Raw genomic sequence first — 19,127 nt, forward strand, 5'->3', positions numbered from 1 at the left:
GCCTTGGATCGTGGCTCTCACACCAAGAGTGTCTGCCTGAATACCAAGTCTGTCAGATGGTTGCATCAGAAAGTGAGGACCTTAGTAATGGAATAGAAATAGGCTACGTGCACATCCATCTCACGGGAGAAGACATGACTTCCCGTGCAGTGCATTCGGAAAGTATTCAGACCCCTTGACATTTCCCACGTTTTGTTACGCTACAGCCTTGTTCTAAAATGGATCAAATAAAAACATGTTCCTCATCAATCTACACACAATACCCCTTAATGACAACGCAAAAACAGGTTTGAGGACATTTTTGCACATTTCAAAAGATTGTAAATAAAAAAAAGTACCTTATTCACATAGGTATTCAGACCGTTTTCTATGAGACTTGAAATTGAGCTCAGGTGCATCCTGTTTCCATTGATCATCCTTAATTGGAGTCCACCTGTGGTATATTCTATTGATTGGACATGATTTGGAAAGGCACACATCTGTCTATTTAAGGTCCCACAGTTGTATATCAGAGTTGTATATTTCAGAGCTACGAGACAGGGTTGTGTTGAGGCACAGATCTGGGGAAGGGTACCAAAAAATGTCTGTAGCATTGAAGGTCCCCAAGAACACAGTGGCCTCCATCATTCCTAAATGGAAGAAGTTGGAACCATCAAGAGCTGGCCGCCCGGCCAAACTGAGCAATCGGGAGAGAAGGGCCTTGGTCAGGGAGGTGACCAAGAACCCAATGGTTACTCTGACAGAGCTCCAGAGTTCCTCTGTGGAGATGGGAGAACCTTCCAGAAGGACAACCATCACTGCAGCACCAATCAGGCGGAAACCACTCCTCAGTAAAAGGCACATGACAACCAACTTGGAGTTTGCCAAAAGTCACCTAAAGGACTCTCAGACAACGAGAAACAAGATTCTCTGGTCGGATGAAACCAAGATTGAACTCTTTGGCCTGAATGCTAAGCGCCATGTCTGGAGGAAACCTGGCACCATCCCTACTATGGCAAAGCATGGTGGTAGCAGCATCATGCTGTGGGGATGTGTTTCAGAGGCAGGGACTGGGAGACTAGTCAGGATCAAGGGAAAGATGAATGAAGCAAAGTACAGAGAGATCCTTGATGAAAACCTGCTCCAGAGCACTCAGGACCTCAGACTGGGGCGAAGGTCACCTTCCAACAGGACAACGACCCTAAGTACACAGCCAAGACAACACAGGAGTGGCGTCGGGACAAGTCTCTGAATGTCCTTGAGTGGCCCAGCCAGAGCTCGGAGTTGAACCCGATTGGACATCTCTGGAGAGACCTGAAAATAGCTGTGCAGCGACGCTCCCCATCCAACCTGACAGAGCTTGAGAGGATCTGCAGAGAATAATGGGAGAAACTCCCCAAATACAGGTGTGCCAAGCTTGTAGCGTCATACCCAAGAAGACTCGAGGCTGTAATCACTGCCAAAGGTGCTTCAACAAAGTACTGAGTAAAGGGTCTGAATACTTATGTAGTGATGAAGGTATTTATTCTGAACACATTCGCAAAAATGTCTAAAAACCTGTTTTTGATTTGTCATTAAAGGGGTGTTGTGTGTTGATAGATTAGGAAAAAATATGATTTAATCAATTTTATAATAAGGCTGTAACGTAACAAAATGTGGAAAAAGTAAAGGGGTCTGAATACTTTGCCAGCAGCATACCACCCTGCATACCACTGCTGGCTTGCTTCTGAAGCTAAGCAGGGTTGGTCCTGGTCAGTCCCTGGATGGGAGACCAGATGCTGCTGGAAGTGGTGTTGGAGGGCCAGTATGAGGAACTCTTTCCTCTGGTCTAAAAATATCCCAATGCCCCAGGGCAGTGATTGGGGACACTGCCCTGTGTAGGGGGATGTTAAACGGGTGTCCTGACTCTGAGGTCATTAAAGATCCCATGGCACTTATCGTAAGAGTAGGGGTGTTAACCCCAGTGTCCTGGCTAAATTCCCAATCTGGCCCTCAAACCATCACAGACACCTAATAATCTCCAGTTTACAATTGGCTCATTCATCCCCCTCCTCTCCCCTGTAACTATTCCCCAGGTCGTTGCTGCAAATGAGAATGTGTTCTCAGTCAACTTACCTGGTAGAATAAGGGATAAATAAATAATGTTTAAAAACTTTCCGAATGCACTGTCAAAGGCAAAATGTGAATACAGTAGATATTAGATATGGACTGGAGCACCAAAACAACAAACTATAAATCAATATAAATATATTTGATATTCAGAGGAAATCATGTTTATAAAATATATTTTATGTCAGTACCCCTTATAAAACAAAATCCCATTCCTTCTCTTACAATATCTTATACAGATCCATCTAATCCTTTTTCACTTTAACTGTGTGGGTGATAACTGACCTTCTCGCAGTGAGGGGTGATGGGAGAACGGCACTCTGGCACAAAATGGCAGTCAACCAACATCCATGAAGGTGTTTATTAATGGCCCTAGCTAACTCGTAACAATGCACTGCTCTGTAAATGCGCCAATATCTGTTGAGGGGCTCCATCTCAATGAAATGTGTTATTGGCATTAATGAGCTTCCGTATGAATTGGTATGTGTGTGTGAGTGTTCCTAGTCCAGAGTTGGTACGTGGTAAAAACACATTTGAGTCAACACTTTGGACGTGAGCCTCGACGAAACCGCCTTTCTCTCCTTATTGCCGTTGCATTGTTGAGAGGTGAACCTGCAAGTAAGAATTGAATTGTAATTGTGTACACAATGTGTTCCTGTGCAATATGACAAATTAACTTGACCTGTAAAATAATTCAACTGGACGTGGACCCTAACCATGGGCTGCATCTGTGTGTGTGAATGAGAACACCTCATTCTATTAGTCTCACCACCACAGTGTCACTCGCTGTGATAAAACCGTTGCACTTTTCTCAGGACGGTCTGTCTCCTGCACAACACGTCCTCATTGAGATATGTGAACAGATTTATCCCTCGCTCCACGTTTTCCCAATCATCCCTCTCGCACCCGCTTCTCTGAGGCCGACACAAAGAAAAAATGGAAATGGACGGAAGAGGTTTTAATACGAAAATTATTTTTTTTATTCTGTTCTGCTTGCAGTACAGCACAGTAATTGTCTTTCCAGTGGCGCGGCAGCCCAACGTAGCCACTGCGTCCTGCCCTAGTATGGCACATTGATTCTCACACAGTGACGCAGTGCAAGTCCGCCTGGACACAGTGTGGCGTAAAGACCGCGCTGGGTTAGCGGACGGAGACAGCGCTGGACGGGGTCGCTACAGCGGGGATTGTTATGGAGGAACACAGTGTGTTTTTGTTGTGGTTTAGTTCAGCACGACAGACACAGGTTTGCAGAGAGGGAACACACGACACCGTCCTGGTATGGCTCGCCATGGATAGTAAACTGCTGCATGACGCAACAAAAAGCCTGTTGCTGCCCGCTAGACCACATTGCGTTTTGGTGTTTAAAGAAGTTGAAATCCAGGCTCAGTTATCTCATTGGTGTTACTGAGCAGACTATGCCCTGGTAAAAAATACCTAATATATTAGAATGGTTATTAATAATGTGTTACAGCCAAGGCCCAAACTTACACTACTACAGTGACTCGGTCGTCAGACACACACCTCCATCACATGGCGAATATCATTGTTAACTAATCGTGGTGGATGGTCGGTAAGAACACAGTCAGGTACTGGTCTCTGATTTCACTGGGTTTTGAGACAAGGTAAGACAGACAAAAAGCCAGCTTCCTAGATAATACTGTAAATTTAGTAGACAAACTTAACAGATAAGATCTTATCTTTGAGATATAATATTCTATATAGATATGCTATTATTGAGATGAAAGAAATATTCACAGATACATAATAAAAATAGAACGGTTTACAGTTGCAGACACTCATCAACACAACAAATAGACGAGGAGAAGGGGCAGGGATTTCGGTTCAATTGTGGCACAAAAAATACCTTAGCAGGTAACATTTCGCCCACGGTTAGCCTTGTCATTGGATTCTTGCAAGCTGTTGATTGTAACAAGCAAAGCACTGTTTCCATTGTGTTCCTGTCGCTCTCGGGTCAACTAGGTTTTAAGAATAAAAACCTAGACTTTTAGCAACAAAGAGCGCTCCCAATTGCAGATGAAAAAAAGGGAGATATTTCCTTCACATGGAATATTCATATCTTATCTAATGGCACTGGAATGATAAACAATATCCCCATATCAAGATGCTAAACAACAATTACTCTAATGCTACCCAACTACACAAATATATATATGCGATATATATCTAGATATTCAAAGAAATGCAGACAAACTTTACACAACAATTTTGTGTTAACTAAGGTTACTCTTTTTTCTTCAGCTGAAGTATGGCTCAGATGCAGTCAGAGGCAGATGAATGAGCTAAACAGACTATATGGAGAAGATGGAACTAGCCTTGTGGGTTACTGACAACACACACACAAAAAACTGGCTGATTTGAAAGTACATCTGACTGTGCAGGTATCAGCTTTACCGTCAAATTGCTACAAGCAAGCTAGCTCGTGATTACGGATTTTCAAACGCATCTCTGGTAGCATCATTTAGGCACCTATCATGTTGACATCATTACTGGGACACAGAATGAATCCTGGCCACCTGTGAGGCCACATGTCCAACAATTCCATCTCGCCCCCCCCCAAGAAAAATGCTACAATCTTATAGTGTCTTCATAGTTGCAGCAGACTAGGTCAAGGCTACATTCTGTCTTATGGGGGCTGCCAATGACGTTAGGTAGTTGAAAACATTTTGCTTGTACCCAGTATAGTACAGCACAGTGCTCACATTTTGTCCAAATTAAAACATTTGTCTCAGTTTATAATAACACTATAGTAAAATAACCTTTTAAAATATAAAATGCATGAACTGTTGGTCTGCAGGTAATGTATTGCTCAAGAGGGTCATGAATGGGGGAGTACCTGTGGTATCAATGAAACAGCATTGTATGTAAGCTCCACTGAAGTTTGGCACAGTATAAGATCAGTCACAGTCGACTTACCCTGTTGTCAAGAATACAAACACGGTAAAACACAGACACAGAACATCAAATGTGAGTTTGAGAGGGTGAATGGAGAAAACCGAGAGAGCTAGCTACTATTCTATTCTCCCTAAACGTGAAACATAGAACGTACACAACTATGACCCTCAGATCTCACAGGCCTGTGAGGTGTAAACCGCTTGGTAAAGGAACGTTGGAGGTTCATGTTTCAGGGACGTGAGTCAAATGTTCCTGCATTGGAGCCCTCAGTAGGGAGGCCTATGAACGAGTACCTGAGCCCTCGTGAACAAATATAACTGAACAATGACAACCACTTCACTTCAAGACCCAAAGACGCGGCCGTGTCAGGAGGACGGCCCCATTTCGGAGATCCCACTTCTGACACCAATTTCAGTTCACCAACAATACATGTAGTCTCACAGATACTCTGACCAGAATGAAGAGAGCTCCAGTAACATGCTGTGCACTCCCTTTGACTGGACAATGGGGGATGTGCAAGAGTTACAGGGGGCTGAGATACAAAACTGCGGTGGCCAAACAGTCATGACCCAAGGTTGTCTGAATAGGTCGGTGTTTCCGACCCAGGTAGGTGTCTATGATTCGCCTCACACCTCGCTCTCCACACTGGAGAAGTGTGCGGACCCCCTCCGTGAGCAGAGGCTCTTGGCCTTGAGGGGCAGGTGAGGTGACTGTAACCTTTGGGGCTGGGGCACTGAGCGCAGTCTCTGGTACAGGAGTTTGGCACTAGCAGAAGCCATAGAAGACGGCTGGGGGGCGCCTGGGGTGGAGGATACTACAGAGGGAGACGAGACCGAAGAGGACGAGTTCGGAGGAGGGATGTGGATGGGATGGGATGAGGAGGGAGGGGCAGGAAGGGCTGGGAGTGTTGGTGGAGGGAGGGAGGGGATGAGGACCTGCGATGTCGAAGGCTGCCGAATGCGGTCTGTCCGCTGGATGCTGAGGTTGGACTGGCTTCCCGATTTGGGTTGATTCTGGGTCCGGTCGGGTTTGAAGGAATGCCGTTTGGAATTGGCGCTGGTCACAAAGCTTTGACAGTGTAGAAATAGTTCCTCCTGGCTAGGGGAGCTCACCTTGGCCAATTTAGAGTGAGCGTGTTGATGTTCGAGGGCAGATTGGCAGTTGCAAGCCACATCACCTCGCCCTTTGTCCTTGTCCTTCCGTCTCTCTTTCTTCTCCTCCTTCACGGGAAGCTTGTCCACGGACCAGTATCTTCGAGGAGCTGGTGGTGTCAATGGAGGTGGAGGCCACTGAGTACCACCTATCCTCCCTGATCCCCAGCCACCTTCCCCTACTCCCCCTGCTCCGCCCCATTCCTCCCCACGGCCCAATAACGAGCCATCCCTACTGTTTATGCTGCCGGCTTTTTCTCTGGCGGGATAAGTGCCGAAAAACCAGCCTCCCCCTCCTATTCCCCCAACCGCTCTACCCTCATGACCCTCCCAGTACCTTTCGAACTTTCCAAATTCTCCCGAGGAGCCGTCGTCGTCTGAGTAGATGCCCACCATCTTATCACTTTCCCTTTCGGACTCTGATGCGGTCCTTCGTCTTCTTTCGTGTCTCTTCTCTTGCTCCACTTTTCTCCTTTCCTCCTCGGAATCTTCATCCTCATCTTCGGAGTCCCACTCGTGAAACGACAGACCTTCTTTGGAGTGAACCTCCACTCTCTCGTTCCTGCCCAACAGGGGGCGCGTCTCCCCTTCTTTCCCTAGGGCCGCTCTACCTGCACCCTTACTCCTGTGCCTGGACGAGAGAGGGATCAGTGGCAGAAATGCAGACGAAGGAATCTCTGACGATGGGTTTCCCGCTCCCCAGAACTTGACAGCGGTTGAGGGTTTTCTGGGGCTCTGGTACTGCTTGCTGGAACTGGAAGGCCTACCTGCATGCCTGTGGCGAGAGTAAGGACTTCTGTGCCTTTCCTTGCCTCTAGTGTCCTCTCCATCTCTTGCCTTGTCCTCGCTGTCCCTCCTCTCTTCCTCCCTTGGAATATCCCATCCGTAACTTCTGATAGAACCTTCACTCTTTTTCCTCATAGAGTCACGCCTCGGAGCCGGGTAGGAGGAGTAGGCCTCTTGCATTATCGCTTTGAGCTGCCCTCTCTGCTCACCACCTCCCTCCTCGTGCTCTGACCGCTTGCCCCGGTCTCTTCTCTTCGCCTTGTCCTCTCTCTTCTTCTTCTTCTCCTTCACTTTACGCCGCTTGCGCTCCCGCTCCCTCTCCTTCTCCTCTCTCTTTTTTTTCTTCCGGCCTTTCTTCCTCCTCTTTCTCTCCCTTTCTCGCTCTTTGTGATGCCGTTTCTCCTCCTTCCCCTCAGCCCTGGTTCCTGTTCCTCTGCGTCTTTCTCTCTCGCCCCAGGAGGCCCACCACTCCTGCAGCTGGGCTAGCTGGCTCCCAGCCCTCTCTCTCTCATACTGCAGACGAGGCTTGCGGGGTGGTACAGGCGGAGGGGGCGGACTGCAAGGCAGTGAGCGAGAGGACATGCGTCGGGATTTGCCCTTTCTCCGTCCTAGCAGGAGGCTAGACTCCTCTGTCAGCTCATCAGAGTCATAGACGTCCTCAACATCCCTACTGCCAGCCCTGTACTTAAAACTCTGGGACGATGTGTATGTGATGGTGGAGGATGAGGGGGAGTTGGAGCGTGAGGGGGAGACGGAGGATGAGGACGAGGATGAACTGGATGAGGTGGAGGAGCAGGAGCTGGAGGTGTAGAGGGCGGAGTGAGAGGGAGTGGTAGGGGTAGTGAGGGCAGGGGACGCGACAGGGACAGGCAATGGGAGTGGGGGAGGGCGACGGCCTCGCCTGCCACCTCCATCCCTTACTCCGTACCGCCCTCCCCCTCTTCTCCCCAAGGGGAGGATGTTCTCATACAGAGGCCCCCCGGAGCCCTTTCTTTTCAGGAGGCTGCCTCTTCTCCAAAATGGAGGTGGATGTGGGGATGAGGGGAGCGGTAGAGGGGGCTTGGACATTAAGTGACCAGGGGGCGGTCCTTTAGAAGGTAGCCGTGGCATTCCTGAGGACTTTGTCCCCCTCTGGTTCATTTTGGGGGTTTGAGTGCCACCTGTTTGTGGGTCAGCATTTGCCCCTAAGCCCTCTGGATCGATCGGGCCATAGTATCGCTTGTATTCATCCAGACTACCGTCCCCTCCACTGGCTCCCCCAGCCCAATGAGGGGGCAAGCCCTGTTGAAACTGTGCCATGTCTGGGATCCCACCGCTGCCACCAATAGGCTTGTCCGTGCCGGGCTTGGGACGGTTCCAGCGGTCTACCACAGCCAATCTGCGGTCATGGCGAGGCAGAAAAGTGGAGCACGGCATAGGACCCTCCAAAAGGGGACTGTTTGATGGCCCAAGGGCCATTGCAGAGTGCCCAGTAGTTGGAGGAGATCCAGCAGGAAGCATGCTGTATGCTTGCTGCTGCTGCTGCTCATGCTGCTGGTGATGATGCCTCTGCTGCTGCTGTACCATGGCAAGAGTGGTGTTACAGGTTACAGCCGCTGAGATGTGGGACTGGGGTGGAGGCGGCATTGTGGGAACACTCTGATATAGGGGAAGTGTGTTTCGGAGGCCTCCAGACACGGTTTCATCTTCAAACTTGCAGCAACTGTACATACCCTGTGTAGACATAGAAGGGGAAGCTAGTTAGGATACAGCTAGCAAACTCCACATCCCAGTATCCCTAGACGAGAACATGGACACGGAAAGTACCGCAAGTCTCGTAAAGTCTCGTAAAACTAGGTTACATATGTACATAAGTTGTGGCAGAAATGTGTCCCCGTAGAGGTCTGCATACACTTACCTCAGTGTCTGCCATTACAGTGCACTCAAGCTTCAGTTCGACTGATCTTTCTAAATGACCACCACTCGGGAGCTCCTAGCGCAGTGGTCAAACAGTAAGTCCGAACTGACTCTTTCAAAGAGAATCATTTGTCCTCTCTTTCCTCTCTAGCATAAAACGTGACGTGCAGTGAATGATGGCGGATGCCACTCTAATGCAATCTCTCTCTACTTTGTACTCTCGGAGAGGAGGCAACTGACCACAAAATGCTAATGAGAGCGGAGGAGGAACTCGTGTTCTAAATGCAGGTCATTTACAGCCTTGAAAGACTGATAGGCTGCCATTATTGGTTAAGTGTGTTGAATGGGCGGGGCCGTGTAAATCATAACAGCTTTATCACCTTTACTTGAAGAGGATTCATTCAATACCAATATGTCCTATTGAAAATCAAGAGTCGTCCCACTGAATCGCAATTAAACAGCGGGACAGAAATCCGATGGACGTGAATCAAGATTCGGTGAAATTGAAAGCGGGAGAAACTGTCGGAGATATCCCGGAACGTCGACGTAGAACGCAGCAGGAGGAGGAAGAGATAATGTCATCTGAAATCTTGGAGAAAACTAGGTCACTTTTAAAAACGAGGTACGAGGACCTACCTTTTGAACAGTACTGCCTAAACATAGCCTGTGATGTGTTGATGCACCAAGCCCTTTCCCTTTCACCACCACCAGGGGGCATCACTACCACCACCACCACCACCAGGTGACATCACTTCCATCACTATAACTCAGTCAGTAACTCACCCTGCTGAGAGCCAATAGGAAGTCCATGCCACCGGAACGGCCCAGGCAGTGCCTGATCTTCCAGTACACCAGGTGCTCCCAGGCGAAAACCAGCAGACTGAGCCCCATGGCCACCAGCAGCATGTAGAAGACCCCCGCCATGTTGTCGATGTCCAGCTTGGAGCTCATCACCTCAATCTTGTCGTTGTGACAGATCCCCGAGAGCCACAGGCGCTCGAGCATGTCGATCTCGTCTGACGGTGGGAGAAGAGGAGATGGGAGAGACATTTTTAAAAACTACAAGGAGGGATTATCTGCCGTTGTTATGGGACAGGCATTGTTTTATACCTTAAGGGGGAAGCTGGGAAGGTAGTAGTTGAGAGTTCAGGAGGAAGAGGGGTGAAAGTGTGTCTGGCTCAGAGCTGTTGCATGATGGCAAAAAGAAAGCTGAAAATTGAGAAAATAGTGTGTGTGGGGGAAGGGGGGGGTGAGAATGTGAGAGAGTAAGCCTGTGTATGTGTGTGTGTGAGAGAGAGGGGGGGGGCGGAGGAAAGGGGGAGAGAGAGAGGCCGCATAGCTTTGATGGATGTCGGAAATGGCCTGGATACAGAGTCTCCCGTGTTAAGAGTGACCTCGACAGATGAAAGGCAGCGGACACTAATAGGAGTCCCAACACAAACCATTAGTTCCATACAGCAAAAACAACTGTTACACTGTGAAGGGGAAAAAATGGAGGAAAACCCAGGGTTTGTGCTCAGCGAAGAGCAGACAACATGTGTTGAAATGACAGCCACGTCTTGCGGCTAAAGCACCCAGCATTGTAAGAGTAGCTACTTAAAGTGCGTTTCAAAATCCCTGGTCATCAGAGTTAAAACAGTGAGACATTCAACGATATTAAACTTAGGTCAACTGCCCTGTGTTGGAAATTGTAAAGCCCAAACTACATGGATTAGAAAAACATGAATTAACCATGTTGACTGGAATGTCATAATCCCCTCCAATAAAATCAAATAAAAAGGAATCTACCTAACAGAAATATTCTTCCCAGAATGTGTAGCTAAGAGTTCGCGGTCAGGAGCTAAAGTGATCTCTATGATTACATTTTAGTCATTTAGCAGATACTCTTATCCAGAGTGATTTACAGTTATTGCATTCATATTAAAATAGCGAGGTGGGACACCCACAGTCATAGTAAGCCCCCCCCAATAAAGTATCGATCCACAAAGTCAGTGGAAAAATTCAAGAGCTAGACGACGAAAATCACCCTACTTCACCGCCAATTATGTTGCTGTTGTTTTTTTTAACAATTGATGCTAATTTGCGTGATCATAAACTGTGACAGACTCCTAATCCCATTCATCACATTTCAATAAGCCCCCCGCTCCCTTTCACATTCGACCCTTACTCGTGACCAAACTCAGGGCCTCGTAGAGCTGCAACATCCTCAGCACAAGCCGAAGGAACAACGCCACCTTCTAATCACAGAACCGGAACAAATGAGAGACAGTCACAAAAAGATGTGTAACAAAGTAAGTCCCGGATTGTGAAATTAGCAACGCAAAGTATGACACAGTGCTTGAGAACACATATATGGAACCTTTAAGACCTTTTAGGATGTAAGGATTTGTGAAACATTCTGGGGGGGGTGATTGCACAGAAGACATACAGGTAAACTGCCAGCATAATGGAAACACTTGAGTCAACGAGGGACACAAAGAGTCTATTGAAAGCAAATGCTTCCACACAGGTGTGGTTCCTGAGTTAAGCAATTCACATCCCATCATGCTTAGGGCCATGCATAGAAATGCCGGGCAGACCATTATTGTTTGCCAATATTTTGGCCACCATGACTATGGGATGAAAATGCCCCATCCTCAGGGCACAAGTGGTCAATGAATGGTTTGTTCAGCATGAAAACGATGTAAACCATATGCCATACCCATCTCAGGCCAGATTTCAACCCAATTGAACACTTATGGGAGATTCTGGAGTGTTGCCTGATACAGTGTTTTCCACCACCATCAACAAAACACCAAATTATGGAATTTCTCGTGGAAGAATGGTGTCGCATCCCTCCAATAGAGTTCCAGACACTTGTAGAATCTATGCCAAGGTGCATTGGAGCTGTTCTGACTCGTGGTGCCCCAACGCCCTTTTAAGACACTTTTAGTTTGTGTTTCCTTTAATTTGGCAGTTACCTGTAGTATGTAGGTCTACTGTACAATGTACAGTATGCAGGACAAACTGTAAAACCGTGAATGTGAACAGCATTCAAATTAATTAAGCAGAAGGTACTGCAGGAAAGTGGTCCCCCCCCCTCACTTCAATCCACCACTAAAAGCAGAGACAGATTGATGCTGCCAGCCCGCCACTAACAAGCCAGCACATTTATCAACTTCTCCTGCCTGTCCCCCCCCACACTCCTTTCTCTCTCCTCACCGTCTCCCACCAGCTGCAGGAGGGCCAAGTCCACGGGGCGTTTCCAGCGGGTGTTCTTATGCAGGGCGATGCCGTAGCCCGTGGTGGCAAACACCTTGCCCGAGCCAATGGTCATCACCTTACAGCCCTCGTCTTTCCTCGCCATGTAGTTTAGCACAGCCGCATCATAGATGAAGGCATCTAGTTTACTGACGGGGAGGGAGGGAGGGAGGGGAGGGGAGAAAGAGAAGAGGGATGAGGGTGAAATGATAAGTGAGAATGTGAGGTTTAATAACACGGTACGTCAAGTCCGGGTGAGGACTAAGCTTCTGGTGGTCAAGTCGTCTTGGGGAAGTGTCTCCCCTCGGCATGAGGCGCACAATTTGTGACAACTACTCTAATAAGTGTGTGTGAGTTTTATCTAATGTAAGCATAATTCATACAGTAGTTTGCACTATAAACCCCAGCAGAGACATAAACACACAAACAGTAGGACAGGACTGCATGGGGAGATAACTGTTACTAAGAGGCTGCTATGCTGGGTCATGTTCATTAGGGCACACAACAGAAAACGTATATAAAAATACATTTTTGCAACGGAAAAACGAAAATGAGCGTTTCTTATTGGACAAGTCTAGGTAGTCCCTCCATGTTTCAGGCTGTTTTCCTCCGTTTGGTGCCTAATGAACATGGTCCTGGTTGAATGCAATGAAATGAACGGGGATGTCATCTTCGGAAACACACAAACTGACCCAGTCTTGAGGTTGTCGATGGCCTCCTCCACGCCCTTCTGGTTGTTGCGGATCATGAAGTTGTGCATGTTGGCGTAGTTGCTGCGGATGTTCTCCTCGGTGCTCCCGTTGGGGACGGTGCCAAATCGGAGCGGGGGGTACTGCTCAGTGGGCTGCTGGAACTGGGGGGTTAGAGGGGGAACTAGAGGTTGATGTGGGGATTCAGGGTAAGTGTTGAGTGACAACAGTACATTACAACGTAAATAATGCATGCATCGTGATCTAAGGAAGTCGGAATGTTGGACAAAACATCAAGCAACATGTCAAAAATCATAGAACTGCCAAAATGCAAGAACATTCGAAAAGATTGGTGCTCAAATCTCCAAATCCAACTCAACAAATTGAGCATCTATCTTTTGAGATGTTCTTGTGATTTTGGGCTGCATCTCGTGGTGCTGTCCGGTGTCCACCCAACGTCCTTAGATCTCATTTAAAAGACAGTTTCTTCTTCTCCCCCCAAAGAGAACAGAATTCTGCTCTCCTTGCATTTTTATAACAAAGATCTTTAGAAAGAGAGAGAAGTGAGAGGGATGAACATTAGGGATGGATCAATGCATAAATTGTCATGACAGAAGACATGAGATGGATATTTCATAATACCACACAAATGACCAAAATAAGTGGCTACTCTGACTGACAAACTGAGGACAATCTGGTCTTGAATTCAAACAATCAATGGCCCAGGCCAATGAAGCGACACACAGATTGTACAATGTTAGGAGGAAATATACAGTGCCTTGCAAAAGTATTCGGCCCCCTTGAACTTTGCGACCTTTTGCCACATTTCAGGCTTCAAACATAAAGATATAAAACTGTATTTTTTTGTGAAGAATCAACAACAAGTGGGACACAATCATGAAGTGGAACGACATTTATTGGATATTTCAAACTTTTTTAACAAATCAAAAACTGAAAAATTGGGCGTGCAAAATTATTCAGCCCCTTTACTTTCAGTGCAGCAAACTCTCTCCAGAAGTTCAGTGAGGATCTCTGAATGATCCAATGTTGACCTAAATGACTAATGATGATAAATACAATCCACCTGTGTGTAATCAAGTCTCCGTATAAATGCACCTGCACTGTGATAGTCTCAGAGGTCCGTTAAAAGCGCAGAGAGCATCATGAAGAACAAGGAACACACCAGGCAGGTCCGAGATACTGTTGTGAAGAAGTTCAAAGCCGGATTTGGATACAAAAAGATTTCCCAAGCTTTAAACATCCCAAGGAGCACTGTGCAAGCGATAATATTGAAATGGAAGGAGTATCAGACCACTGCAAATCTACCAAGACCTGGCCGTCCCTCTAAACCTTCAGCTCATACAAGGAGAAGACTGATCAGAGATGCAGCCAAGAGGCCCATGATCACTCTGGATGAACTGCAGAGATCTACAGCTGAGGTGGGAGACTCTGTCCATAGGACAACAATCAGTCGTATATTGCACAAATCTGGCCTTTATGGAAGAGTGGCAAGAAGAAAGCCATTTCTTAAAGATATCCATAAAAAGTGTTGTTTAAAGTTTGCCACAAGCCACCTGGGAGACACACCAAACATGTGGAAGAAGGTGCTCTGGTCAGATGAAACCAAAATTGAACTTTTTGGCAACAATGCAAAACGTTATGTTTGGTGTAAAAGCAACACAGCTCATCACCCTGAACACACCATCCCCACTGTCAAACATGGTGGTGGCAGCATCATGGTTTCGGCCTGCTTTTCTTCAGCAGGGACAGGGAAGATGGTTAAAATTGATGGGAAGATGGATGGAGCCAAATACAGGACCATTCTGGAAGAAAACCTGATGGAGTCTGCAAAAGACCTGAGACTGGGACGAAGATTTGTCTTCCAACAAGACAATGATCCAAAACATAAAGCAAAATCTACAATGGAATGGTTCAAAAATAAACATATCCAGGTGTTAGAATGGCCAAGTCAAAGTCCAGACCTGAATCCAATCGAGAATCTGTGGAAAGAACTAAAAACTGCTGTTCACAAATGCTCTCCATCCAACCTCACTGAGCTCGAGCTGTTTTGCAAGGAGGAATGGGAAAAAATGTCAGTCTCTCGATGTGCAAAACTGATAGAGACATACCCCAAGCGACTTACAGCTGTAATCGCAGCAAAAGGTGGCGCTACAAAGTATTAACTTAAGGGGGCTGAATAATTTTGCACGCCCAATTTTTCAGTTTTTGATTTGTTAAAAAAGTTTGAAATATCCAATAAATGTCATTCCACTTCATGATTGTGTCCCACTTGTTGTTGATTCTTCACAAAAAATACAGTTTTATATCTTTATGTTTGAAGCCTGAAATGTGGCAAAAGGTCGCAAAGTTCAAGGGGGCCGAATACTTTCGCAAGGCACTGTATATACAGTTGAAGTCGGAAGTTTACCTACACTTAGGTTGGAGTCATTAAAACTCATTTTTCAACCACTCCACAAACGTATGGTTAACAAACTATAGTTTTGGCAAGTTGGTTAGGACATCTAATTTGTGCATGACACAAGTCATTTTTCCAACAATTGTTTACAGACAGATTATTTCACTTATAATTCACTGTATCACAATTCCAGTGGGTCAGAAGTTTACATGCACTAAGTTGACTGTGTCTCTAAACAGCTTGGAAAAATCCAGAAAATGATGTTATGGCTTTAGAAGCTTATGATAGGCTAATTGACATCATTTGAGTCAATTGGAGGTGTACCTGTGGATGTATTTCAAGGCCAACCTCAAACTCAGTGCCTCTTTGCTTGACATCGTGGGAAAATCAAAAGAAATCAGCCAAGACTTCAGAAAAAAATGTGTAGACCTCCACAAGTCTGGTTCATCCATGGGAGCAATTTCCAAATGCCTGGAGGTACCACGTTCATCTGTACAAACAATAGTACGCAAGTATAAACACCATGGGACCACGCAGCCGTCATACCGCTCAGGAAGGAGACGCGTTCTGTCTCCTAGAGATTAACGTACTTTGGTGCCAAAAGTGCAAATCATTCCCAGAACAACAGCAAAGGACCTTGTGAAGATGCTTGAGGAAACAGGTACAAATGTTTCTATATCCACAGTAAAACGAGTCCTATATCGGCATAACCTGAAAGGCCGCTCAGCAAGGAAGAAGCCACTGCTCCAAGACAGCCATCAAAAAGCCAGACTGCGGTTTGCACCTGCACATGGGGACAAATATCATACTTTTTGGAGAAATGTCTTCTGCTCTGATGAAACAAAAATAGAACTGCTCACAAGCCGAAAAAACACCATCCCTATCGTGAAGCACGGGGTGGCAGCATCATGTTGTGTGGGTGCATTGCTGCAGGAGGGACAAGAGCACTTCAGAAAATAGATGGCATCATGGGGGAAATTATGTGGATATATTGAAGCAACATCTCAAGATATCAGTCAGGAAGTTAAAGCTTGGTTGCAAATGAGTCTTCCAAATGGACAATGACCCCAAGCGTACTTCCAAAGTTGTAGCAAAATGGCTTAAGGACAACAAAGTCAAGGTATTGGAGTGGCCATCACAAAGCCCTGACCTCAACCTATAGAACATTTGTGGGCTGAACTGAAAAAGCGTGTGCGAGCAAGGAGGCCTAGAAACCTGACTAAGTTACACCATCTCTGTCAGGAGGAATGGGCCAAAATTCACTCAACTTAATGTGTGAAGCTTGTGGAAGGCTACCTGAAACATTTGACCCAAGTTAAACAATTTAAAGGCAATGCTACCAAATACTAATTGACTGTATGTAGACTTCTGACCCACTGGGAATGTGATGAAAGAAATAAAAGCTGAAATAAATCATTCTCTACTAATTCTGAAATTTCACATTTTTTAAATAAAATGGTGATCCTAACTGACCTGAGACAGGGAATTTTTACCAGAATTAAATGTCAGGAATTGTGTAAAACTGAGTTTAAATGTATTTGGCGAAGGTGTATGTAAACTTCCGACTTCAACTGTACAGTGTATACACTACATGTCCAAAAGTACGTGGATGCTCATCAAACATCTCATTCCAAAATCATGGGCATTAATATGGAGTTGGTCCCACCGTTTGCTGCTTTAACAGCCTCCACTCTTCTGGAAAGGTTTTCCACTCGATGTTGGAACAATGCTGCAGGGATTTGCTTCCATTCAGCCACAACAACATTAGTGAGGCTGGACACTAATGTTGGGCCTGATTTAGGCCTGGCTCGCAGTCGGCGTTCCAATTCATCCCAAAAGTGTTCAATGGGGTTGAGGTCAGGGATCTGCAGGCCAGTCAAGTACTTCCACACCGATCTAAAAAAAACATTACTGAATGGACCTCGCATTGTCATGCTGAAACAGGAAAGGGCCTTCCCCAAACTGTTGCCACAAAGTTGGAAGCACAGAATTGTCTAGAATGTCATTGTACGCTGTAGTGTTAAGATTTCCCTTCACTGGAACTAAGGGGCCTAGCCTGAACCATGAAAAACAGCCCTAGACCATTATTCCTCATCCACCAAACTTTACAGTTGGCACTATGCATTCGAGCAGATAGCATTCTCCAGGCATCTGGCAAATCCAGATTCGTCCTGTCAGACTGCCATATGGTGAAGCGTGATTCACCACTCTTGAGAATGTGCTTCCACTGCTCCAGAGTACAGTGGCAGCGAGCTTTACACCAATCCAGCCGACGCTTGGCATTGCTCATGGTGATCTTAGGCTTGACCTGCGGCTGCTTGGTCATAGACACCCATTTCATGAAGCTCCCGACGAACACTTATTGTGCTGAGTTGCTTCCAGAGGCAGTTTGGAACTCGATGGTGAGTGTTGCAACCGAGGAAAGACGATTTTTACATGGTACACACCTCAGCACTCGGCAGTCCCGTTCTGTGAGCTTGTGTGGCCTACCTCTTCGCGGCTGAGCCTTTGTTGCTCCTAGTAGTTTCCACTTCACAATAACAGCATTTACAGTTGCCCGGGACAGCTCTAGCAGGGCAGAAATTTGACGAACTTGTTGGAAATTTGACAACTTTTTGGAAAGGTGGCATCCTGCGACGGTGCCACGTTGAAAGTCACTGAGCTCTTCAGTAAGGCCATTCTACTGCCAATGTTTGTCTATGGAGATTGCATGGTTGTGTGCTTGATTTTATACACCTGTCAGCAACAGGTATGGCTGATATAGCTGAATCCACTAATTTGAAGGGGTGTCCACATACTTTTGTATATATAGTGTATATACCATTGCCTACAGTAGGCTACATAATAACATTTCCAGTGGGACAATGTCTCACCTAATGATAAAGATTAAGCCATAGGCTACTCACAGTGATGGCCGATGCGCTCATCGTGGCAATAGCCTATCTCATGATGAGCTACTTTGATAAACAGCGCTGCTGTTCGCAAAACAAAATGGGAGTTGTTGAGAAAAATGTGTTTCTATCGGTTTTACAGACAGATCAGACTTTTCAGAAGTAGGGATTTGCTTTCCAAACTGTAAATTTTTCCCACAATTGTATTTTGAAATCTTCAAAAAGGCAAAACGACAACCACAAACAACCATAGACATATAATCCATAGATGGCAGTTCAAGTCTGGACTGGCATCCATTGCTAGAGTACCCATGAGTTTAACAGTCAAATTGCCAGGGTAAGAAGTTATAAAACCTTTCTATGGATTATATGTCTATGGCCACAATGCAACAAGCTGTATATTTGGCACGCATGCTGGCCAAAGAGCAGGCAGAGGCATACCGGTAACTGCCAAAATAAAGGAAACGCTTGAGTAAACGAGGGATACAAAGTATGTGAATTTTCCTGGCATGGTTTAGGTCCACTTGTAGAATTCATGCCAAGGCGCATTGAAGCTGTTCTGACAGCTCTTGGTGGCCCAACACCATTTTCATTAAGACACTTTATGTTGGTGTTTCCTTTATTTTGGCAGATACCTGCATGTGAGTGTGGTAAAAAATAAATCCACAATAATTCTTTTGTAACTATTGATCCTCTGTGGAAAAATGATGCTCTCTGGTGTGGTGTGATAAAACTATTCAATATTACAAAAAAAGAACGCAATTTTATTTGTGTTTTTTTTTTTTGCATCTTGGGCTTAGGCCCAAAATATATATTCAAATACTGAACAAAAATATAAACGCAAAATACAACAATTTCAACGACTTTACTGAGTTATAGTTCATATAAGGAAATCAGTCAATTGAAATCAATTCATTAGGCCCAAATCTATAGTATTTCACATGACTGGGCAGGGGCACAGCCATGGGTGAGCCTGGAAGGGCATAGACCCACCCACTGGAGAGTCAGGCCCAGCCAATCCAAACAGAAATACTCCTCAGTTTTATCAGCTGTCCGG

At 46.0% G+C, this 19,127-nt stretch overlaps 1 protein-coding gene across 1 annotated transcript in view; it reads right to left on the reverse strand.

Annotated features, from left to right (window-relative positions):
• Window positions 1–4,742: 4,742 nt before the first annotated feature.
• The window catches only part of LOC112266030 (glutamate receptor ionotropic, NMDA 2D-like), a 68,883-nt gene continuing 54,498 nt past the window's right edge, over window positions 4,743–19,127 (reverse strand). The window contains exons 11-14 of the mRNA XM_024443527.2: window positions 12,767–12,927; window positions 12,036–12,223; window positions 9,618–9,850; window positions 4,743–8,651 (exon numbers count right to left, since the gene is read on the reverse strand). Of these exons, the coding sequence (XP_024299295.2) occupies window positions 5,628–8,651; window positions 9,618–9,850; window positions 12,036–12,223; window positions 12,767–12,927 (3,606 nt within the window). The 3' untranslated portion in view covers window positions 4,743–5,627. The remainder of the gene's footprint in view (window positions 8,652–9,617; window positions 9,851–12,035; window positions 12,224–12,766; window positions 12,928–19,127) is intronic.

Source organism: Oncorhynchus tshawytscha, linkage group LG13, assembly GCF_018296145.1.
Source record: "Oncorhynchus tshawytscha isolate Ot180627B linkage group LG13, Otsh_v2.0, whole genome shotgun sequence".
Taxonomy (NCBI): domain Eukaryota; kingdom Metazoa; phylum Chordata; class Actinopteri; order Salmoniformes; family Salmonidae; genus Oncorhynchus; species Oncorhynchus tshawytscha.